The sequence below is a fragment of the Ceratina calcarata genome, unplaced genomic scaffold, assembly GCF_001652005.2.
Source record: "Ceratina calcarata isolate Rehan_Ccalc_2016 unplaced genomic scaffold, ASM165200v1 scaffold154.2, whole genome shotgun sequence".
NCBI lineage: Eukaryota > Metazoa > Arthropoda > Insecta > Hymenoptera > Apidae > Ceratina > Ceratina calcarata.
In genome coordinates, this window is record NW_017136637.1 from 426,472 (window position 1) to 447,944 (window position 21,473).

The 21,473-nt window shown below is 39.0% G+C and overlaps 6 protein-coding genes and 1 non-coding gene across 15 annotated transcripts; 4 read left to right on the forward strand and 3 right to left on the reverse strand.

Annotated features, from left to right (window-relative positions):
- Positions 1-6: 6 nt before the first annotated feature.
- Positions 7-1,613, forward strand: LOC108632373 (putative dihydroxyacetone kinase). Its single transcript, XM_018036897.2, has 4 exons — positions 7-837; positions 904-1,026; positions 1,083-1,349; positions 1,402-1,613. The coding sequence occupies exons 1-4, from the start codon at positions 589-591 to the stop codon at positions 1,504-1,506; spliced, it is 744 nt and encodes a 247-aa protein (XP_017892386.1). The 5' UTR covers positions 7-588; the 3' UTR covers positions 1,507-1,613.
- A 32-nt stretch (positions 1,614-1,645) lies between these two features.
- Positions 1,646-4,320, forward strand: LOC108632370 (folliculin). Of its 2 annotated transcripts, none has more exons than XM_018036894.2 (7): positions 1,646-2,444; positions 2,537-2,642; positions 2,793-3,064; positions 3,143-3,255; positions 3,327-3,656; positions 3,727-3,961; positions 4,036-4,320. In XM_018036894.2, the coding sequence occupies exons 1-7, from the start codon at positions 2,140-2,142 to the stop codon at positions 4,175-4,177; spliced, it is 1,503 nt and encodes a 500-aa protein (XP_017892383.1). In that variant the 5' UTR covers positions 1,646-2,139; the 3' UTR covers positions 4,178-4,320. The 2 variants fall into 2 exon arrangements, with proteins under 2 accessions (XP_017892383.1, XP_017892384.1); XM_018036895.2 differs by having other exon boundaries at positions 2,225-2,335.
- Positions 4,321-4,350: 30 nt separating this feature from the next.
- LOC108632329 (DNA polymerase delta small subunit) lies at positions 4,351-6,341 on the forward strand. Of its 3 annotated transcripts, none has more exons than XM_026819680.1 (6): positions 4,351-4,743; positions 4,813-5,117; positions 5,178-5,391; positions 5,451-5,685; positions 5,824-6,054; positions 6,113-6,201. In XM_026819680.1, exons 1-5 carry the CDS (start codon positions 4,431-4,433, stop codon positions 6,020-6,022), a joined length of 1,266 nt encoding a protein of 421 aa, XP_026675481.1. In that variant the 5' UTR covers positions 4,351-4,430; the 3' UTR covers positions 6,023-6,054; positions 6,113-6,201. The 3 variants fall into 3 exon arrangements, with proteins under 3 accessions (XP_026675481.1, XP_026675480.1, XP_017892316.2); XM_026819679.1 differs by having other exon boundaries at positions 4,357-4,743; positions 4,813-4,949; positions 5,762-6,054; positions 6,113-6,341; XM_018036827.2 differs by having other exon boundaries at positions 4,359-4,743; positions 5,762-6,054; positions 6,113-6,341.
- An 87-nt stretch (positions 6,342-6,428) lies between these two features.
- Dph1 (diphthamide biosynthesis 1) lies at positions 6,429-11,365 on the reverse strand. 2 transcript variants are annotated; one of them, XM_026819676.1, is made up of 7 exons: positions 11,278-11,365; positions 9,658-10,179; positions 9,283-9,590; positions 8,811-9,194; positions 8,527-8,740; positions 7,167-7,369; positions 6,429-7,096 (listed from the first exon to the last, which is right to left on the reverse strand). In XM_026819676.1, the coding sequence occupies exons 2-7, from the start codon at positions 9,968-9,970 to the stop codon at positions 6,875-6,877; spliced, it is 1,644 nt and encodes a 547-aa protein (XP_026675477.1). In that variant the 5' UTR covers positions 9,971-10,179; positions 11,278-11,365; the 3' UTR covers positions 6,429-6,874. The 2 variants fall into 2 exon arrangements, with proteins under 2 accessions (XP_026675477.1, XP_017892459.2); XM_018036970.2 differs by lacking the exons at positions 6,429-7,096; positions 7,167-7,369; positions 11,278-11,365 and adding an exon at positions 7,396-8,064 and having other exon boundaries at positions 9,658-10,314.
- Positions 10,583-10,654, reverse strand: TRNAQ-UUG (transfer RNA glutamine (anticodon UUG)). The gene has a single exon. It is a non-coding gene; the product is annotated as a tRNA-Gln (tRNA).
- A 58-nt stretch (positions 11,366-11,423) lies between the features above and the next one.
- Positions 11,424-19,154, forward strand: LOC108632408 (STE20-like serine/threonine-protein kinase). Of its 5 annotated transcripts, none has more exons than XM_018036964.2 (10): positions 11,424-11,755; positions 11,829-11,971; positions 12,070-12,093; positions 12,434-15,888; positions 15,963-16,491; positions 16,554-16,766; positions 16,842-16,850; positions 16,927-17,053; positions 17,111-17,182; positions 17,256-19,154. In XM_018036964.2, exons 1-10 carry the CDS (start codon positions 11,662-11,664, stop codon positions 17,786-17,788), a joined length of 5,199 nt encoding a protein of 1,732 aa, XP_017892453.1. In that variant the 5' UTR covers positions 11,424-11,661; the 3' UTR covers positions 17,789-19,154. The 5 variants fall into 5 exon arrangements, with proteins under 5 accessions (XP_017892453.1, XP_017892455.1, XP_017892456.1 ...); XM_018036966.2 differs by having other exon boundaries at positions 16,936-17,053; XM_018036967.2 differs by having other exon boundaries at positions 16,939-17,053.
- LOC108632409 (WD repeat-containing protein 13) lies at positions 19,141-21,187 on the reverse strand. The gene is made up of 4 exons (XM_018036969.2): positions 20,731-21,187; positions 19,983-20,659; positions 19,628-19,920; positions 19,141-19,558 (listed from the first exon to the last, which is right to left on the reverse strand). Exons 1-4 carry the CDS (start codon positions 20,810-20,812, stop codon positions 19,312-19,314), a joined length of 1,299 nt encoding a protein of 432 aa, XP_017892458.1. The 5' UTR covers positions 20,813-21,187; the 3' UTR covers positions 19,141-19,311.
- Positions 21,188-21,473: the final 286 nt, after the last annotated feature.

Here is a 21,473-nt window from a genome sequence, read left to right on the forward strand (position 1 = left end):
TAATTACCCGACAAGGTGAAAGCTTTTGTCACAAAAATGTATTTGCAAGCTTCGCTCTCGAGCTTATCCTTGTTTCACATTCGTTTCGTTCTCGTTCAGCTCGACTAAAAGGCTATTAAACATTTTAATGTGGAACATCGATATCTTCGAAGAGTAGAGTTTGCGAACGTAGTCAAAATGTAGTGCGGTATTTGGCCATTTAAGGCCGAATCAAGCAATTACGAATAAATACAACTTTACATATAGACATAATAGACACATCCCTTATTCCATCTTCGGAAGAAGAGACGATCAATTCGATTTAGAAATTAAGAATAATTTCGATACTTTTGAATATTTTGAACGACTAAGCAACTCAAGCGCGTAGATAAGAGAATAGAGAAGTCTTGTTCGGACTGTTCGGAGTTCCTCATTTGTTTCAAGCCGCCTGCGGTTCTTTGCCACAGTTTTGTGGCGTAGGAAGCATCATTTATACAAGTTAAATAATTGTATGTACTTTAGAACAGTAAAATCTATTAAAACACACAGGTTATCCATAATAACCTTCAAAGGTTTGAAGCAGTGATTGATTAATTTGGGTAATGTAACATGAATGGATCTATAAAAGAAATAAATAAAGATTCATTGAATGAGATTTCAATGCCGAGAATGGGCGAACTGCGTGGCCCGACACTGGAGTATAACACTGGAGAAGCTTTTTTAAAAGTCATTTCAACAGGATGTGAAGCACTCATAGCATGTGCGAGGCAATTAAATATAATGGATAAGGAACATGGGAATGGAGATTATGGTACAAGACTTGCACACGCAGCCGAAGCTGTGCAAGATGCCATTCAGGTTTAATACTAAGAGTCTCAAATACAGATCGATAAACGATCAAATCCTAAATGAAACGTTTTACAGAAAGATGAGGTACATGGGAGAAATTTGTATGTAACATTCAAACAGATCAGTTGTATCATCCGAGGAACAGTAGATGATTCGGCAGGAGAAATATACTCCGATTTTTTTTACAATATTGCCGAGGTAAAATGTAATTTTTCTGTGAACGTAAAACTGAGTTTTAAACGTATGGTTTTCAGGGTTTTTCAAAACATGAAAGTGAAACTAGAGTAACAGCACTCACATGGCTAAATGTGCTGACGTATGCTAATAAAGCATTGAAAGCTAAAGTATTCCCTGAACAAGAACAAGCACTATTAACCAGTTTGGGAACAGTGCAAAAGGATTTGGAAAATGCGTTAGATCAAGATTTTGATCCTATTGAAGTATACGAGGCAGCTGTAAATGCTGCTGAAAGCTTCACTTCAAGAGTTCTAAATGCACGTTCCACAGCAGGAAATTCTAAAGTATGTTAGTGTCAAACTTTAATTATTGAATTGATTTACTAAGAACTTCTAGGGGCCTAAATATCCTGATCCTCGGGCGCATGCAGTCGGTATATGGATGAGAGGTTCTTTCGAAGGCACCAAATTAAAATTAAGTCATATAATAAATAAATCATGAATTCTACTATAATCCATATGACACGATAATTATTACGTTATATTAGTGTAAACGATGTATTTCTTAATAAAATGGATTAGCATCGAAGGTGTTAATCGTAAAAGAAACTGACCGACATTTTAATGACACCCTGCAACGAGCAACTCGTTATGCTGCACAAATATATATTTTTGTTTTTGCTTCACGAGGTCGTCGAGACTGTGTGAGAGATCGTATACGAACGAACGACACGAATGTGTGCGGTGCGTCATGTACGTATATAAGACTATCACAATGTCACGTGTTCTTGGCTGGTCTTATCACGTGAAAAAGCTGAAAGAAGTTCGTTACATCGTTTTCTAAACACGAACCGAAATTCGACAATTAATACGTTTTCTACTACCAGTTTTTTTACGCCTACCGCTAATTCCTATTTGACGTTAAACCGAAAGGCTATGTTCGAGATTCAGATAGCCCTTCCAGTTTTTATAATTTTTATAGTTTTAAAAATGTTTAAACATTTCACTTAAACGTTCACGTGTGCATGTATAAAAATATGACGGTATGAGATGATAAGAGTGATAAGGATATGCGAATTGTACGGACAATAGATTTTTGACAACCGTACAACAATAAAGAATTAATACATTAACTATGAATGCTGTGATCGCTCTATGTATCTTCTGTGAATCCCACGGGCCCAGAGTGATATTCACGACACAAACGTATCGTAATTATGACAATCAGAGTACAGAGAAATTAAAGTTCTACGGGCCGAAGGAGATACTGAAACGAAGTCAGAATGTTACCGAGGATGGACAGCATGAGTGCGAAGGATGTCAGAGTATTGGTAATGTGAAATATTTAAGTAATGAACATGAAACTAGGACGTCATTTCTATCTGCCCAACAATCATTAACGCAAGACATTTGGAGCTTGCTAAAGCATGCATGCATTAGGTATAGCAACCATGAGGAATAGTTTTGTCTCTTTAACGAGAATCGTATGTACTCGATTGAAATTTCATGCTTTTAATTAAAAATTCTTCAAGGAGCCTAAGCTGCGAAGTACACTCTGGCAAAGAAGGTGTTTGCTACTTTGGGGATGAAAACCGGGGGCATGTCTTAAGTCATACGTTTACACTGAAAGATGCCCAGGTGAATTATGCAACGAAAAAGCATGTTTGGTAGCTATTACTATAAATTATTCAAATCGTCCGATTAATTATGTAATTTTATATACTTGGAACGAAATCGATACATGAATTTCATCGATATGAACAAAATCTCTGTGTTTTCATTTTGTAGGCAAGAGGTTTTCGTAAATGGTGCAGTTTTATTGTTTTCATGAGGGATAAACAGTTTCTATTAAATATGTGGCCCTTTTTAGTTGACAATTTAAAAGAAGTAATACGGGAATTACAAGATTTCGCCGAAAAGAAGTATAATGCGGAAGAAGCCGAATGCCCTCAGCGAGTTGCTCGTTTATCAACAGCTAATAGTGGACCAGGAACTTATAATAATTCGAAACAGTCGAGAACTTTCAGTAACATAACTAATGAGAAACATGTCTTTATAAGGTTTGTCTTTAGCGAGAGTACTTTGACGATCGATCAAATCTTTACCTGTGGATTATTAATCAATTATAATTAAACCAGAGTCCACATGTGGCTGGTATGGATCCTTAGCGCGGGAGCAAGACACTTTATAGAAATATTCCCGATGAGCTTGTTGGACGACGAACTGAATTACAATTTGGAACATCAGATCGGTCAGCGTTATAAAATACCGTACGAGAAATGTATATTACTTCGATCCATAACGATGTCGTTTCTATTCTAGAGACCGAAGACGGCTTTACTTTAGTGAATGCCAAATTGCCTGTTAATCTAACGTTGAATTCAAACGAGCCGGAAACAACATCGGAGTTCTCCGAAGTCTCGGGGAAATCCACGATAGTGATACTTAAGGATTTGAGAGCCGTGTTAGGGAAGGATCAATTTAGGCAGTTACTGTATTCTAGTTTAACAGGTGTACAAATTTTGGTGAGAGGTCCAAACGTCGAACGATTAGAATCTTTGTACGGCCTCAGCTCTCTTATTCCACGCGCGTGTAGAAGAGTCAAGATCCAAGCAACGGAATACATGGATCCTAACAAGTGTAACTTTATCGGTACTTGAACATTTCTGAAAGAAATTGTCGAACGCGAACGAACGTTCTCTGAATTATATTATTCCTTCAGGTGTCGATACTTCCATAGCTGTACCTCTGCCTTGCGCGAATGTCTGCAGATTAGACATCGTAGCTGACGAGCATAAAGTTACAAATTCAAGCTCGCACGTTGTCAGATGGACAGGAGCGCTGCCTTTGAAGTTACCGACTTTATTAACGAAGATCGAAAAGTCGCTCGAAAACGAAAAGCTTGGGATTTCTACTATAAAAGCCCATTTGGCCGCGCTGCAAGAGGAATGGTCCAAGTACATATTGCAAACAAGATGAATCAAATATTTCATTGGTAATCATGGACTAATATTTCTTATCGTGATTCTAGTATTGCGAAAGTGGTTCACGCTATGAGAGGACGTGGTCACAGCGGTGATCTTTCCGAGCTTATGCTCAATTTAGGTGCTGGACCTCATGATAAAAAATTATTAGACGCCTGGTCTATGGGTCTACCCCCGAACCCAGCATAATAATTCTCTTAATTATAGAATATTATTTGGTAATATTTAATTTAATACAAATGTATCCTCTTGATTCTATTTCTAATCTGTTCATGCAATATTTATATATCCAAGGTTGTGCGTCATTTTTTATTTAATATATATATATATATATATATATATACGAGTATTCTAAGTGTAAAATAAATTATTTTACATGGATCATGATTAAATTTTTATAATATTATACACTGTTTATGTAGATATTTAAGATGAGATTGATATGGAAATAAAATTTGTTAGAAATTGTTTAGAAACCTGCCCTCCTTCTTTTGTTTCAATATTTATAATCGCAAGAACGATGGACACGGTTATTCAATGTTTCCAACTTTTGATACCGTATTATTACTCATTATTGCTTCCTAGAATGGAAGTCGATCCACCGCCGGTGTATCACCGCGAGCCACTCGAATTTAAAAGTTTTAACAAGTTCGAAACTTGTACGAAAAGTTTCCAGCAACAATACTGTAGTATTTATACCGCAAGATTAAAAGTACTGAGAAATTCTCTCGTGCAGAAAGCGAAGATTAAATGGGGTATGATCTCTTCGCAGAGGTTACATCTCCCCGCCCTAAATTATAGTTTTGCTCGATGATTTTTTTTAGCGAACATCGAAGTAATCACGTTGTCAGAACTTTCCGAGAGGGCCGAAGCTAATACTTGCACTATAATAGGAACACTGTACAAACATCAGGAATTAAAACCTTCTATACTACGCGAGCTCAGCGAGGAACTCCAACTGGTAACTCAACCGGCTAGAGCGAATTATGCATCGTTCAAAGATCTATTGTATTTGGAAGATGAAAGTTTACGTGTTAAATTGGTCGGGAATCTCATGGACATTCAGGATATTGTGACTGGCTGTGTTTGTGCTGTCCTCGGTCATGAATTAGAAGACGGTTCATTCTCGGTAGATGTTTGTTATCACAAAGAAATGTGTTTATTGAGTTAGAATTCGGATTATTTACAGGTGACAGACTGGTGCTTTCCAGGATGCTGCCCAAAGTTATCCACGTTTAATCATTCAGAAAGAAAGGGAAAAGTTTTGATAATCTCAGGTTTAGATTTAGCGAACAATGCACAACTGTTAAGTTTAAATCTTTTATCTGAATGGATAACTGGAATGGTTGGTTCCAAAGAGGTTCAAGATGAGATTGCATCTACTCTGTGTGTTATTATAGCAGGTACTTAAAGAGGACTAACAAAATAGGGTTTGGAATAAGCAGTGACGATGTTTACACAGGAAACAGTGTGAGAGGATCCGTAGAGACTTACGATCATGCAACGTATTTCGAAAGGAAGGCTCACGATGAAGCGATATTCAAAAAGACTGCGCTGGTAACACGCAAGTTAGATGATTTCCTTCTTTCTATCGTGCAATACTGTCCCGTAATATTGATGCCTGGGGAGTTCGATCCGAGTTGTCACACGTTGCCTCAACAAGCTTTTCATCCATGCATTTTACCTCAGTGTTCTAGGTAATGTATTACATCGATGTTTGATGTATTAATTCACGAAAGATCGTTCAAACTTCTTGATACTCGTGTGATACAGATTCAAAGATTTTCACGGAGTCACGAATCCATGGGTCGGTATTATCAATTCTCGTATCGTAGCCGGGTCCAGCGGTCAACCCATCAAAGATATCATGAAAGTCGCTGGCCTCGCCGATTTCTCACCTCTAACATGGTTGGAACGTACACTGCTTTGGCGGCATTACGCGCCGACTGCACCAGATACCTTACCCGCTTACCCATTCCCGGAGATCGACCCATTCATCATAACGGAATGCCCGGACATATACTTTGCTGCTAACATGGATAAATACGACACCGGATTACTCACAGGTACGTGGGACTGAGTGATTTTTAATTCGATGTAGTACAGCGGAATGAATGTTCACAGCGGACGATGGTCAGGTGGTGAGATTGATTTGCGTTCCAAAGTTCTCTGAGACTCAAACTGGTGTACTAGTCGATTTGCACGATTTAAAGACAGTACCTCTTTCTTTCACCGTTGCCTAGTTATTCATACGTTTTAGAATGTTGACATGAAACAATAATGTAAAAGAGAATATTTGTTGGTCGTTCATACAATTTGTACATACTAGTAAATATATTATTTATTCTTACAATCGACGTGTCTTTAATTGCGGAGAGTGATAGATCGTGTGGATGCGTTCATAAGTAAAATATATTCTTCATCTTTATTTATACAGAAATATATGGAAAGACATATAATTTAACATATTATAATATTCATATATTCTATAAATCGTTCATATTTGTTCAATGTCTGTACATGGTATAAGCATTTTTTAACTTAGTGTAACCATGTCATATTTGAAACAATTCTCTCCAACAAAATATTTCATTTCATTTAACATGTCTTATAACATAATACTGTTTCGTTTCATGAAAATATTCTTTGGCACACTGTAATACTGTTCGAACCTTAGGCAAATTAAATGGAAGTAACGACTCGTTCGTATACCTTTGTACGTTCGGTGATAGGATGTTGAAAAACTAATCGAAAGTAACTCTAAAGTAGCAGTCTTAATATCGAAACAACTTTGAATGTTAATTAACATCGTTCATCATTTCTGAGGCCTGTAGTGTCTTTAGAATTGCATTTTCGTGAGCGAGTGTCCCGGGATACTTAAATGTCCTAACTACAAGAGTTTGAAGGAATTGTATTCAGATTTAAACGAATATTCATGTCGGATGATTCTTGGGACACTTCCGATTGCTGATCGGATACTTTATCTTCGTTTCTCATAGCGCATATCACGTCCGTGAGGGCTACTATATAATTCTTAGCCAATGTCAATGTTTCAATTTTCGATAATCTTCTTTCCTTCGATACATGAGGAATCACTTCGCGTAAAGACTGATAAAGCGAAATATGTTCATTTGAATCTGTCCAAAGGTGATCTTTACGAAAATGATGATATCTTTACCTGAAACGCGTCATTCAGACTGTGCATCCTCATTCTCTCTCTTTCGTTGCTCTCCAGTCTCCTTAAAGTCTTTTCCCTAGAAGTCACACCTCGAGAGGATTTCGATAGCTTAAATCCAGATTTCTTGTTAGTTTTTCTTATCGTTTTATTAGCCTCTGATTGTTGCTTAGGCCAGTTTCCTTCCCGGCTGTCCTTGTTCATTACTTTGGATGTCATTAAAAAATATCCTTTTTAAAATTAATAGTATCATCGTTAATATTAAATTAGGAAATGCAGTTCTTTATCTTAACTAATTATCCTTTTAACAATTCTTATTTTACGATATGAACAGTTCAAGGCCATTATAAAGAGGTGTGTATCTTTCGATTTGACTTGAATCAAATATTTTGCAATATCTCAAGAGATACGATTAGAAAATATTTATTTACTCACAGTTCACCGAGGTGTATCGTCTCTCGCTATTAACGTGCCGCAAGGGTAGCGGGTATAATTTTAATATGTTTGAACCACGGTATTTCTCGTTGCTGTACCGTTCGATGTATTCCGAAATAAAAACGAGCCGACGATCAAATTATAGTCTGCGATGCATTTTCAAATTTTTGAATTAACTGCACGCCACCGCGCGTACTTGTTGAGCCACGTTGGAACGACGACTGACGTAGCGATGCCGGGGTGCGGCCGAAACAGCCTTCCACCCCCGGGACCATACGATCTACCCTGTGACCTTTTCGTAATAACTTCTCCCATACTTATAACGCGACTGGTTTCTCTTCGAATTCTTCACGATCCATCAGGATTTAAGACATTGTATCATTTATTAAACAATTAATTGTACTTTCAAGTTCCTCCCCTAGTACCGAACACATTGAAATCGAATATTCGAATAGAAGTCGTAATTCTGAAAATTTGATGAGACCTCGAGTAACGATATTTACTACTTATATGTGTCTTTTCATCTGAAAGAATTTGATCGGAAAAAAATTCGTGCACCACGTGTAACGATCATATTCTATTATGCAATGTACGTAAACGGTTTCGTGTGAGTGCACGGCTACAGGTGGGCGTATGACGTAATTCGCCCACGCGGCTGTTTCCCTCTATCTATAATCGTACCATCCCCCAATGGACATAATATCAAATATACTTAAACGCGTCACAAATGTCTATTACAGAGTTATTAAATCCGAAGTTTAATCGTTTACAAAAGACAATTAATTATTCCATTTTAGATTACAGACTATTATTTATTTTTAATTGTGAAAATGTTTAAAGAGAATGCCTCGGGTTCTTTTAAATGAAGGACGATATACTTCGAATCTCGAATATAAATTAATCTTTATTATTTATGTTTTATCCTTACATTTGCCACAGCAAGTGTCGGTCTGCTTTTCTAACTCGGATTGTTTGTGATTAGGAGTCCATGGTCCGAGACTGGCCGAGGCATAGAAATCCATGGGATATGGCTTATCGTTATTATGGCTTATCATTTTTAATGCGACAGCTCCTTCGTACGGTGTGAGGAACGGTTTCTCAAAAGCTGTACCCCAATCTATGCTCAATCGCGGACATGCAATCTACGACACAGAAACGTATTTATACCAGTGGTAGAACTTGGAAGACAGAGTTTTATAAACATGAGACAACCTGTATAAAAGCACCGACGCCCTCGAACAATTTGATTTTATCTGGGAATATCTCCGAGAGGAGTATGATAACATTCTCCTTCCCCAGTAAGTTAATCTTGTTCTCTAAGTTTTTTAAAACATTCAGATTTCCTTGCCTCCCTAACGTGCCGAGTATCAACCCGAATCTCCCCGTTTGTTTCGCGGTCTCGATTACTGTTAACCGAGTCTTCAGCATTTGTTCGTGATCGTAAAACTCCTCGGTCAACTTCTTTTCGTAAGGATCGTAACGAAATGCACGTAATTTCGGATTAGCGATCATCACAGCCTCTAAGTGAAATCTGCCGTCCCCCACGTAAACGACAGCATCAGCGCATCGAATTTGCGGTGCTGTGCAACCTAAGATCTTTTTGCGACAATCAATTTTTGGGTTTAAATTAAGGGATGCTCTCATTAAAACGGTGGAGTTCAATAAGATATGTAAGTATCGGTACCTCGCCAGGACTAAGTGGCTTACTCTGGGGAGTAGACACCTCGTAACCGTTTTCTCTCATTTTCATTGCAATAGCTTGCAGCGTGCCAGCGAACTGTATGGTGCTTACAAGTCCGATTTTTGTTGTAACCGGTAACGTGACTTGTAAGCATTCGATACAGTGCGAAGTGTCGATCTTTATGTTGACAAACACGTAAAGTACTTTGATACCAACTGTTTGATCGATTGGTATTAAGCAGGAATGCCCATAGTGGATTAAAAAATCTGCGTCCAGTGCTTTCGCAGAATAATCGTCTATGCAACACGCTCCTGCCAATCGTATAAACAGTGTTAGGCTTCTAATCATATGAAAGAGTTTTATATATAAATTTACTACCGTAAGTAACGTCTCCCATTATTACAGTCTCTGCACCAGTGAAATCTTCTATGATATCTGCTATCGTCGTAGCATACATTAAAAGACCTTCTGGCATTTGCAGAGCTACTCTTTTAGCTTTTGCTTCTCTGATTCTCCATATGGATTTGTGCATTTCGAAATTGTAATTGGAAGGTAACGCAGCAATAGCTGCGTTTAACAGCGGATCGTTCAATATCTCTTCGGGTATCTTATTTATCTTAACCGGGGCTTTAAATACCTTGCGAACCGGTTTTGCCTTAACTATGACCACAGAGCCACATTCCTCACTCATGATTGAAATTTATTTCGATAGTATTATTACTGAAATTTCTGTTTTACGTTTGTACTAAATATTTGGAACGTATTTCTTCATTCAGTAAATTTATCGTTCATGTACACCACGTGATAATTACTGTTCACTATCCTATCACAGTCCTCGCGAAATTCACTTAAAATTCGTCTAAGTTGTTGTGATTTTGTGGTCGGACTCTTATAAAAATTCTAAAAATAATTAAAGGTTATAAGACAGACTATAATCGAGTCACAACAAACGATAGCAAGTCTGACACGGCGCAACCGACTGAACTAGGAAAGTGGGAGATGCACCGCGAGGAATTTAAAATTACGTCAATCTCGGCTAGACAATCCTTTCCAATTTAATTCATTGAATTGTAGAACCCTTTTACGTAATTTGCACAACAATTCGTTTCAGTTTGGAGGGCAAGAAATTCCCGTTAACTTTATTTATTTGTCACAAAAGATATGAGCTGCTTATTTTGTGCCCAGTATAATTGTGCACTTGTTGTAGAATTTAATAATTGAAGTACTTTTAATATACTTAATGATCGTGTCACGGTTTAAAAAAAAAATCGTTTCCAAGAAAGGTGAAATAAAAATGAACCATAGGTCCCACCGAGATTTGAACTCGGATCGCTGGATTCAAAGTCCAGAGTGCTTACCATTACACCATGGGACCGTACGTGCCTAATGTTTTTATTATTATTGTTGTTTTTTAGCATATTTAATTATTCCAACATTATACACGGATAACTGCACAAACTTTTTTTCTTATTCTAATAGACGTAAAAGAATGAAGAGAAAGCAGTACGGTCATTTAAACTTTATTTCTACAACTGCGAAATGCAGTGGCGTGCAGCTCTCTCCTTATGAAGGAAAGAATTCTTCTCCCTAGAGGATCATTATATGTGTATTCTTTTATTCTGGTTCTTATTAAATCTCACTTATCGGTTATTAAAAACTTATTATTCGGTATAGAAAACGTTTGTGAAACAACTTTCGCCTGTGAGATACGTTCCGCCGTATCTAATCACTGTCCGATTAGTTCATCGCTTCTTACCAATTATCGTGGCATGGCGAAGCCGAGGAGACGAAGGATTATGTACACATTTTTACGCATTGCTAAGTAGTCGAATATATACGCATGATACGGACGGGTTTAATGAAAATGTCAGAGCCAGCGATCGTCTAGTCAGGATATGCACCAGTCTCGGTCGGTGGTAGAAGAAAGAGAGCAACAGAGAGAATAGAGGGGCAAGAATAGAACTGGGTTTGGCAAGCGTGGTGATTTTATACACCTACCTTTTAACCGGACCGTGGACGATTGTATTGTATTCGTTTCACGGTACGTATCATGCTCGACCCAGGTGGTTTCGCGACGAAAAGTATATTCCCGTTTTACACGTCTACCGTTCCGACGATCCGCCGTCGCGGCAACGTAATTATTTAACGAGATCCTGAACGATCGAAAGGCTGTACACCCGACTTCCCGATACATTGTGGACATCGGAAATATGAGATCATGGATGGTTGTGATACGTGTGTCGTAAAATTAGAATGTGTTACGATCCGATAGATCGTCGCGGTTTTCACGATCATGCATCTCTCGGGAAGCTCGTCAACGCTTGAAGAATGACTTAAAGTTAAATAGATCACGATCCACCATCTGACGAGGTTCGATGCGCAATGCTGAATATCGCATTATCCTGGATATGTTGGCTGTTTTGGGCGGGTCTTCCGACTCTCACAGCCCATCCTGTGTCATCTTCTATAGAAACAGGTAACGTTCATCGTTCGTTTCATCTTCTATCATAAAAGAATAACATGCTGAGCACGAGGTTACTTCGCTTCAGATCTATCATACATCTATCCCCCGCGAGAATGGGAACAATATTGGATACAATACACTCTCATCGTTTTAAGCATAACAGCCACCGCATTTACTTTAGTCGGGTGTCTTTGCTGTCGGAAACATAGGAGGCCCAAAGGATTTCAGGTAATTCTCTATTACTTATCCCGTCCCACGTACGACAGATCAAAATCCTTGTTAATTTACTGGCATTTGAATAATGATTTGTACGTTACTAATTGTAGGACAAAGAAGGAAAGTGCAATCAGGTAACATTGATAATATAAATTTTGAATTATTAAGAACGTTCTTTTATTCTATAATAACACCCTGCTCTCATAAATGATCACATATGTTATTACGTGCCTTACAAATGTTAAATCAATTTAAATATAATAAGCAATATAAAAAGAATCATCGATTTAAAATAAAACTATCACATTTTAGTGTAATCTGGACATGCCAAAGTAGTTGCATGCATACTACTTACAAGTTATAATATTATGTAACATAGTTTAATGTACTTGAATGAACTTCTTTGTTTTTTGAATGTCTCTTGCTTATAGTCCGTACACGATTTTACATTCCAGGATTGTGGTTTTGTTTTAGGAGTTTAAAGATGGAAACGCTATTGGACAGGAGTCGGCATTCGAACATTCTATCGAGGGTTTGGAATTGAACGTTCCGCATATGCTGGCTGTTACAGAGAGAGTACAGTTCGAACCTCTGCCGGTGGAACAAATTATATCTGGATCTAAAACCGTTTCGAAACCTAAACCGTTGCCGCTGTCGACGGCAGTTTTCGAAATACACGATTCCGATTCGAATATCTTACCGGAACAGTGTCGTGAATGGTTCGACGCGCAGGACTTGTGTGTGCCCAGAGAGAAATTGAAATATCTAAGGGAGATCGGGCATGGTTGGTTCGGGAAGGTCGTGGAGGGTCGCGCGGATTTGGAAGGACATAAAAGAAGTTCGAAAAACGGTAGCGTCGTCGTGCGAATTCTCACGGAGGACGCGACTATGAAAGAAAAAGCCTGGTTCCTCGGGGAAGTTACACCGTATTTAAAACTGCATCACCCGAACATCTTGTCGCTACTTGGATTTTGTTTAGAGACCGATCCATATCTACTACTGTTCGAATCCTGTTCAGTGGGTGATCTCAAAGGTTTCTTATTGACGAACCGTGATAACAAGTCTCGCGAAGCACTGAACAAGGAAAACATCCCAATGAGAATGGCGTTAGATATCGCTGTTGGCTTGAAGCACATGCACAGCCACGGATTTGTACATACGGATTTATCTGCTAGAAATTGTTTAGTGTCGTCGGATCTGTCGGCCAAGTTGGGAGATTACGGGACCGGCGTAGAAAAGTACCCGGAAGATTATTACGTCGTCGGAGATCGCGCGTTGCCTATCAGATGGTCGGCACCGGAGAGCATAGAATGTACTGATACGACGATCGAGACTAGAGAAATCACGTCACAAGCAAACATGTGGAGTTACGCGATTTTCCTTTGGGAAATAGTTACTTGGGGGAACAGACCGTACCACGATAAGAGCGACGAAGAAGTGATTCAAATGCTCTTGTCCCTAAGAACCGATCTTTTATCAAACGGTATACAAGTGTTGCAAACGTACCTAGAAAACTGTCCGGCGAACGTGTATCAAGTGATTCATTTATGTCTGAATTTAAATCCACAGAAAAGACCGAATTTGGATGAGGTGAAGCAACTGCTTTTGAACGAACACACAGAATACCTGGACTTTGAACAAAGGTGGGAAAGATTACAGGGGAACGCTAAACAGACTCGAAGCGCTAGCTTGCAAGATCTTCGTGGAAGCATCGATTCAGATTATTGGACTACGATCGTGGACGATACGCCGCGACAGTCGTCGTTTCGGCTCGGCGAACCGGTGAAGAACGTGCCGAGCGTTAAGGACATCGTTCAACACGAATCCAGTTCCGAAACCGAGGAAGAGAGTTGGAAGGGACGGATAGAGAAAGGCGTTTACACGGAGAAAGTTAAGCAGAAGTCCAAGTCCGTGACTGACCTAATGGTTCTTGTACATATCGATCCCGATTCCGATGCGGAATTGTCACTGGTTCAGATATCGGAGAAGCATGGAAAAAAGAAATTACCCGCTACCGGTAGCGACAGCGACCTTAGGCACAGCAGCCACATGTCCAACGAATTTGACGAAGCATTAAAGAAATTACGAGACCATTTGCCAAATAATAATTCTAGTAAAACGAAAGTGTTAGATGCTTCAGAAGGGCCAACGCTACTGACCTTAACCATGGATCAAGCTCAAACTCCAATTTTAAGATTATCTTTGAACGACAAGGAATCCGTTCCCAACGTTTCGAGTACGGAAACGCATGCTACCGAAACGCGTACCGATAAACACGTACTGAGACTTTTATCAAAGGGCGATCCGGATCTTCCTTTACTACGTTACGTACCTGATGATACATCTTATTTCGATGGGTCGACGAAGCAGAACAATGAGTCCCGATGCAATGATACGTCGCGACACGAGAACACCGACGAATCTTGCTTCTCTAATAATTTTACAGTTAATTTTGGGGCTGAGGGCGATTTAGTCGATGTTGAACTTTGGAATCATGCATTGGATTCTGCTTTAGAAAAGAAAGTACCTGGTTTCTTGGGCGAGGGTGAATTTAACGAATATACGGAGTTTAACTCTAGGGACGGAAATATTTTATCCGAATTAGCCACGTCCACGCCAGACTCTCCGCGATCACGGACGCAATCCGTGAGCGATAAATTTACCAATGAAAAAAATGTAGATACAGATCGGAGATGTTTGCCAAGTGAGACGAAGGAGATGAACGACGAGGAAGAGGAAAGGAAGCAGTTGTCTACACCCGACGATGAACAGAGTTCTGATTCTGGATTTCGGGATAAGGAATCGTGCGAGGAAGAGGAGAATCTATACGCGTCGGTTCCTTCGACGTCCGCTAATAATCCCGCGGCGAATGTGCCAATATCTACTGAAGAGGAACAGTTACAGATCTTATTCGAATTGGACACTATTCTCGATGCTGAATACTACGCGACGCTTCCTGGATCTGATAAAATTACCGACAGCTTCTCTTCGATAAATCATTTAGAAAGTAAGATTTTTTCTACGAACGAAGACGAGTCTGATTCCATTCACACTATAGATACCGTAGTTGAAACGGAAAGTAACGAGAACCTTCCTCTCAATGTCAATTTAGTAGAAAGTGACGCGGCGAAGTCGTCGGTATCGGAAGATGAACAAGAAACACGGAACGTGATTGATACTGGAGATAAAATTGAATCAAACGATTTAAACGATACGAATTTTGTTTCAGAATACGTAGATTTAATGCAGCGTAACGTACCGTCTAATGTAGAATATTTTAATGAACAGAAGGAATCGGAGCAATATTTAGGAAATGAGAACGAGGCGGGGATTGAAATTGAAGAAGAGATTTTAAATAGAAATAAATTTGAAGATGACAATAAATGTGAAAATAATAAAGGTACATGCGGGGAGAATGTTGAAAATAAGATCGAAGACAGAGATAAGAAGGACGAGAACGATCTTCAGGATGAACTCGAGTTTAGAAATAAAAACGAAATGAGGAGGGCAAATGAAGATGAAAATAAAATTAGTGTCACAAATAGTTTTAAAGATAGAATTGTGAATGAAGAGGAAACAGAGAATGAAAATAAGAACGAAGATGATAATGAATCCGAGCACAGGGAACATTACGAACGTGAGGAAAGGAATGAGGATGAAAACGAAGACGAAGATAGTTCTACGATGAGTATGCGTAGCGATAATTCTTACGTGTCGTTCGATATAGAGGAAGAGTTCGTAACAGCAATAAGAAATGAGCTTTTAGAAAAATTACCGTGTGCTCAGATGGCTGTCGTGGAACCTTTAGAAGCTCACGACGATGACGATAATCCCTCTGTATCTAGCGACATGGACGGTAAACAGTGGGACGATGACGATAGCGAGGAATCTTCTAATCAAGGTAGCGGTGGAGTGGGTATTTCAATAAGGTATCTTTCATATCTAACGATACGTTGTAATACTAATTTTAAAGATTTTTGAGATGCGGGTTTTTATACTTCAGGTACAACATATACGACTCTCCTCTCAGTCCGATCCAAGAGGAACGCGAGAGTACTGTTAACTCGGAATCTATAATATCAAACTCTAAGGATGCATCGATCGCGTCGAAGGAGTCAGACGACGTGTTGTTGGTCGATACTCGAACGAACAAAATGATTTTGCTGGAAGGTTTGGGAGAGAACCTGCAGGACGACGAACGAGATACAACGAACGGAGATCTTTCCGATGAGGAAAATTTGGATTACAATTGTTCGGTGGTTCGCGACGAGAAATCGCGTCTAATGATCGTGGGCGGTGGAGCACCTTTGCCGAGTCCGGAAGAGGAATCAAAGTGGCAACAGTTACCTTCGTCTTTTCCGTTACCTCTGCCGTTACCATTGGAAGACGACTTGATGTCGACGAGTTTTGGGATAGAACATGCGTGGGCCAGTCAGGACGAGGATGAAGACGAAGAGGAGGAGGAGGAGGAGGAAGAGGGAGAAGAGGAGGACGAAAACAATAGTTCCAGTTCTGGAGAATTTGTGTGGAAGGTACGTGTAATATCAATAAAATCTATGAATCGCTCATGCAAGGATTTATCATTAATTCGCAGAGATACAACGAACCGGACGTCGAACAAGTTCAAATTCGCTCAAGTAACAACGAAGAATCAATGGAAGACGAAATAGATCAAGAAGGCGAAGATGAAGAGGAGGAAGAGGAGGAAGACGAGGAAGAGGAAGAATTTACACCGTCAGCTTGGAACGCGACTTTAGCACCTCATCGTTCCGCGTTGAGGTCTCCAGATAAAACGTTGAAGTCTGGCGTGAGTCTCATACACGTTTACATTTACTTGCATACGCACAAATATTTAACTGTTTATAATCGTTTTCGCTGCTAGGACGATTCGGTGGGTGAAGTAATTAATGGAAGTTAAATATGCACGACGCGTACCTTGTCGAATTAGTAATTTGTGTTCTATGCAGGATCAAAAGAAGAGCGTGTGGTTTAAGAAGCAACGCTACCATTGTGTCTACGAATATCCAAAGGAAACGTTGACTGCGGAAACTCAAGGAGAACCGACTACTACTTGGGAGCCTACGTCGTACAGTGGTAAATATAATAAAACATACATTCTTGATTCGTCGACTTGATTCCTCGTTATTTCAGATTGGGAGGAAATGATGGACGAACCAAGATTGGATCTGTATCCCATTGATTACGATGATGTCAATCATACCGGTACGTTTTATTTCCTCTTCTCCTCGTCTCTTTTACGGACGAATGTATACAACGTGACGTCAATATGTTACAGGAAACGAAGAATTTTTCGTGAGCAGTTCAAATCGTCCATTTCAGTTTCAAACTAGCGACAGTAAATATGTGAGTCAATTTTTTCCTGGTGCCTCGACGTCCGCGAACAAAGACCGGGACGAAGTAGACGGCGGCGATCATCAAGTAGTATCTCAGAACGGAATAGAATTGTTGACTGATTGTGGTCAGATTCAACAGTATCAATTGGGAGAACTGAGACATACCAGGGATCGGTTGAAATTGAATTTAAACGGCGCACCGTTTGTTTCCGTTAAACAAGCAAAAGAGGACGACGAACAGATGGAACGGCCGCTTGATCAACAGAAGGTTTCGGAAATCTCGGCGAGTACAGACATTACCCAGGACCAACATATTCTATCGAACTCCTCGGATTACAATACGTTACCAACGGTGCCTCCTAAAGACGTTCAACAAGAAGATGTTATCGACTCGACTTGTTCGAAAAGTGCCCAATGTGATAGCCAAGGTAAAATCGAGCCTATCGACAAGTGTAGTGTTTCGACGCGCGAGTAATGTGTCTCGAAGACGATAGTAAAAAATGTTAAAAGAATGATAATTTAGCTAAAGTCCGTCCGAACTAATTTCATTGCAAAAAGCATAGCGATTGCTCGACGAGATCACTGTTTAATGAATCTCGAATCGTTGTACATAAGACGTAGCAAATTTTTATTGCGGCTGAGACTCGATCGATTGTCTATAGTATTATATTATTTTGATTTGTTGTATAAAAACGGGATATAGAGCTTAATGTTGATATAATTTTTGATACGATCAGCTTGATGGCGATAAAACGAGTACCGTGAACATTAATTATTAATTGACTCGACTAGCGGACAATCGACTTTTAATGGCTATATCAAAAACTGTTTAGTAATTTTCACTTCGTATCTGTACATATTTATTATTAAACATTGTTCAGTAACGTAATCGTTATCAGACGAGTAGGACTCGAGTAAGTCACTGTTATTTTTATCGGTGATGATTATTCATACTGATTTTCGATCATTGTTACCTTTAAATACGATATTTTTCTTGATATTAAAAGTTACATTTGTAGAAAACCAGCTCTCTACTATAAAAAGTATTATAGTGTCGATCGTGGGACGGTAATAATATTAAACCGAGTCTCAATTATTATCAGTAAGGAAATGTATAAATAGCTCACGCACGAATAATTTTTTATAAATGTATATTATACTTGTTACTTTTACTAGGATCTGTGATGGGCACAATTTTGTGCACTTTCATTTCACTTAATTTCCCGAATTCAATTGAGACCTCAAAGTAGCACAAAAGACAAGCTGCCGTAATTTATCGCATACTATTTTTCAACGTTTGATAAATATTTCAACGTGTGTTACCTTCCCAGCAGCTTTTCACGTTTACACGATATCCTTTTTTATAGAATACTTTGGCGAACGTTACGTGAAATCCAAGTGCACAAGAACGATTGTTTATTATGAACATAGTATTAAATATTAGATTCACGATATGCAAGTATTTATTTGAATATGAGAATAACAAATACCAATGATAACTTGATACTTGTTAATTATTCAAACGCTATGCAATTTTTAACGAAAATACATTAGGAAATTTTCAACGTTACCATGACAAGAAGAGAACCATCGAGCAACAAAATTAGAAAGAATTAGAAATAGAAATGTTTGGTATTTGTATCGATATATACACTCTGATTTCATCGACATGTGTGAACTTTGAAAACATGTAAAACTACTATTACGCGATTTTACTACCACTACAGTTATTATTCTTATTATTATTGTCATTCTTCTTATTATTGCTAGTAACGCTAACTCTGTGCTCATTATAACACATACAATATTAATAGAGAATAATTAATATATTGTTATACGAAGCAGACTTTTATTTGGAGTAGAGAAAAATGTCTCATCCCATTCCCACGTCTCACCGATTTGCTCGAGGTTTGAAACGTAGATGAAACTTTATTACAAACATGTTTACCTAGACGACAATCATTTTTATAAAAAATATATCACTTCACCTTTGTACATTTATATATGACGTTGACGATTACGCCATAGAATGATGAGCCCCTGAATATCCGCGGACGCGAGGAGAGATTCATCGTAATTAAAGGACAAAGCGAGCGTCGGCGACGCGTGTCCTTGTAATCGATTGATTTTAGCTGCCTTGCCCTGCCTCGCAGAATCCAAAAGGTGTATCGTACCGTCCTCGGAACCGGTGGCTATCAAACACGTTTCCATTTGCGGGCAGAACGTAGACCGCACGAAATATTGTCTACGGAAGATACATTTTGTTTACAGTCCCATGATCACTCTGTTCGCGGTCATGAAAATCACGAATTACTTGTGCTTTATCGGATATTTCGTCCAAAGAGACAACGATCCCTGATTGTCGACGATGTGATACAGGAGCACCATGTTACAAGCGCTGCTGACCAACAGTGCTGGACAAGGAGTATCCTTCGAAAGCCACGAACGCCAAGAGAGACTAGTTATCATCCCGCCAGCTTCTAATATCCTTTTCAATTTCGTTAATCGACCTGATCCCGGTTCTAATTGAAACGATATGACGATTCCTCTATCGGTTCCGACCCATATCACCGAACCACCGCTACCTTCGCAAGTCAACGATAAAATCTGAGACAGAATATTTAGTATAATACATACACGACGTAGGATTAATGTCAGGAGAGACTAACTTTTCCACCAATCTTGCAAGATCCACCGCGGGTATATATACCCGTTGATATATTCAAGATCTGTACAAGTCCTTGGGAGTTTCCAGCGACTACCAAGTTATTGTTTATAGGTACAAACCCGCAGCACAGAACTTCTGCACGCTGTTGGTCGTTGACCACCCTTAAACAAGTCGGACAGTTCTCCATATGGAGAACGTTCCAGAGTCGTATCGTACCATCGAGAGACGACGAAACTATTAGATCATTGGTGATGCTCCAGTCTAACGCAGTAACGCCTTTCTTATGACCCTCTAGCAAAGCTATCACTTTAGGAGGTGTGCTGATGGCATCGCATATAGACAGTGACCCGTCCAACGATGCGCAGCATAACTTTGACCTATCGTTGTTCGCGAATTTCAGCATCATCACGGGTGCACTGTGTTGATCGAAAACGTGATGCACTCCATCGAATGCAAAACTTTCTGCTGTCGATTTTCGTTGCGTGCTCTGAAGCTTCGTTTTAACTTCTGATCTCTCATCCTCGGACGTGTGACCACTGAAACTGGCCTGTTCTAAATTATCGCCGTAGCGTAGGGACAATAGCTTCGACCTCAGTTTCAAGTAGCTCTCACGGATCTTTGGATCTTTACTGAATTTCTCTTTGAGCAGTTGATTTCGACGACGAATATAAAGGATTCCTGTAAGTATATTCTTCTTAAAATCGGACGTACTGCTTTAGAAAATAACGCAGCGTGTGTCGAAGACGAACCTAGCGTAGGTAGTTTGTTTGCACGTTGTGCATTGTATTTGGCATCAAGTGCGAACACTTGTTGATGCCACATAGTAATCATTTTTAAATTCTGGAATATATTATTTAATTCACAATTGATGTCATCCTCTGTGACAATGACATTTAACCTGTTCTAAAACCCTTCCCAAACGATTTCACATAACATCATTCATCAACATTATAATCATTCCTTAAATGATGAATCAATAATTAATCCTTTTCTGTATTTCCTTTTCGTCCTCTTTCTGTTTACACTTTGAAACAAAGACCAAATGATTTAACAGTAACAGCTGGGTATCAACAGCGTTGGGTACATCGTGGGATTTTTCGAACGTGCGCACTGGGAGTTACTAATTTGGGAGAAATTGAAGGGGTACCCCTTGGAAAAATTTCGGAAAAATCGAAAATTTGTTGTTGTTGTTTATTATTAGCATTGTTCTTCCGACGTCTGATTTATTTTTAAAAAATGCGTTTCTAAAGTGCATAAACTTTTAGGATTGACTGTATAGCCAACACATCCTTAAATTTCCTCAACTGCATCCCTTGTCTTCTATCGTTTAGTGTTTCTTTATTGATATCAATGATTTAAAAGAATAACGATTCTCTAAAATCTGCGATACCATTACAACGATCGATATACTACTTTCATTTAATAATTATTCTCAAATATGTCGAAGAATTCTTCCGTGAATCGTATAATAATCAGTTACGTAAATTATTAT

Excerpts from the sequence above, each read along its gene's own strand:
- LOC108632409 (XM_018036969.2), bottom strand. The coding sequence starts at position 20,812 with ATGATTACTATGTGGCATCAACAAGTGTTCGCACTTGATGCCAAATAC. Across the intron at positions 19,921-19,982 it reads CTTGCAAGATTGGTGGAAAA|ATTTTATCGTTGACTTGCGA; the intron begins GTTAGTCTCTCC and ends ATTCTGTCTCAG. Across the intron at positions 19,559-19,627 it reads AAATATCCGATAAAGCACAA|ACAATATTTCGTGCGGTCTA; the intron begins GTAATTCGTGAT and ends TATCTTCCGTAG.
- LOC108632408 (XM_018036964.2), top strand. The coding sequence starts at position 11,662 with ATGCTGAATATCGCATTATCCTGGATATGTTGGCTGTTTTGGGCGGGT. Across the intron at positions 15,889-15,962 it reads GGAGTGGGTATTTCAATAAG|GTACAACATATACGACTCTC; the intron begins GTATCTTTCATA and ends TTTATACTTCAG. Across the intron at positions 17,183-17,255 it reads CGATGATGTCAATCATACCG|GAAACGAAGAATTTTTCGTG; the intron begins GTACGTTTTATT and ends AATATGTTACAG.
- LOC108632329 (XM_018036827.2), top strand. The coding sequence starts at position 4,431 with ATGGAAATAAAATTTGTTAGAAATTGTTTAGAAACCTGCCCTCCTTCT. Across the intron at positions 5,118-5,177 it reads TAGAAGACGGTTCATTCTCG|GTGACAGACTGGTGCTTTCC; the intron begins GTAGATGTTTGT and ends GATTATTTACAG. Across the intron at positions 5,686-5,761 it reads ATTTTACCTCAGTGTTCTAG|ATTCAAAGATTTTCACGGAG; the intron begins GTAATGTATTAC and ends CGTGTGATACAG.
- LOC108632373 (XM_018036897.2), top strand. The coding sequence starts at position 589 with ATGAATGGATCTATAAAAGAAATAAATAAAGATTCATTGAATGAGATT. Across the intron at positions 838-903 it reads CTGTGCAAGATGCCATTCAG|AAAGATGAGGTACATGGGAG; the intron begins GTTTAATACTAA and ends AACGTTTTACAG. Across the intron at positions 1,350-1,401 it reads CCACAGCAGGAAATTCTAAA|GGGCCTAAATATCCTGATCC; the intron begins GTATGTTAGTGT and ends AAGAACTTCTAG.
- LOC108632370 (XM_018036894.2), top strand. The coding sequence starts at position 2,140 with ATGAATGCTGTGATCGCTCTATGTATCTTCTGTGAATCCCACGGGCCC. Across the intron at positions 2,643-2,792 it reads TTACACTGAAAGATGCCCAG|GCAAGAGGTTTTCGTAAATG; the intron begins GTGAATTATGCA and ends TTCATTTTGTAG. Across the intron at positions 3,065-3,142 it reads GAGAAACATGTCTTTATAAG|AGTCCACATGTGGCTGGTAT; the intron begins GTTTGTCTTTAG and ends TAATTAAACCAG.
- Dph1 (XM_026819676.1), bottom strand. The coding sequence starts at position 9,970 with ATGAGTGAGGAATGTGGCTCTGTGGTCATAGTTAAGGCAAAACCGGTT. Across the intron at positions 8,741-8,810 it reads GCGTCGGTGCTTTTATACAG|ATTGCATGTCCGCGATTGAG; the intron begins GTTGTCTCATGT and ends TCTGTGTCGTAG. Across the intron at positions 7,097-7,166 it reads GTCTGAATGACGCGTTTCAG|TCTTTACGCGAAGTGATTCC; the intron begins GTAAAGATATCA and ends TCGCTTTATCAG.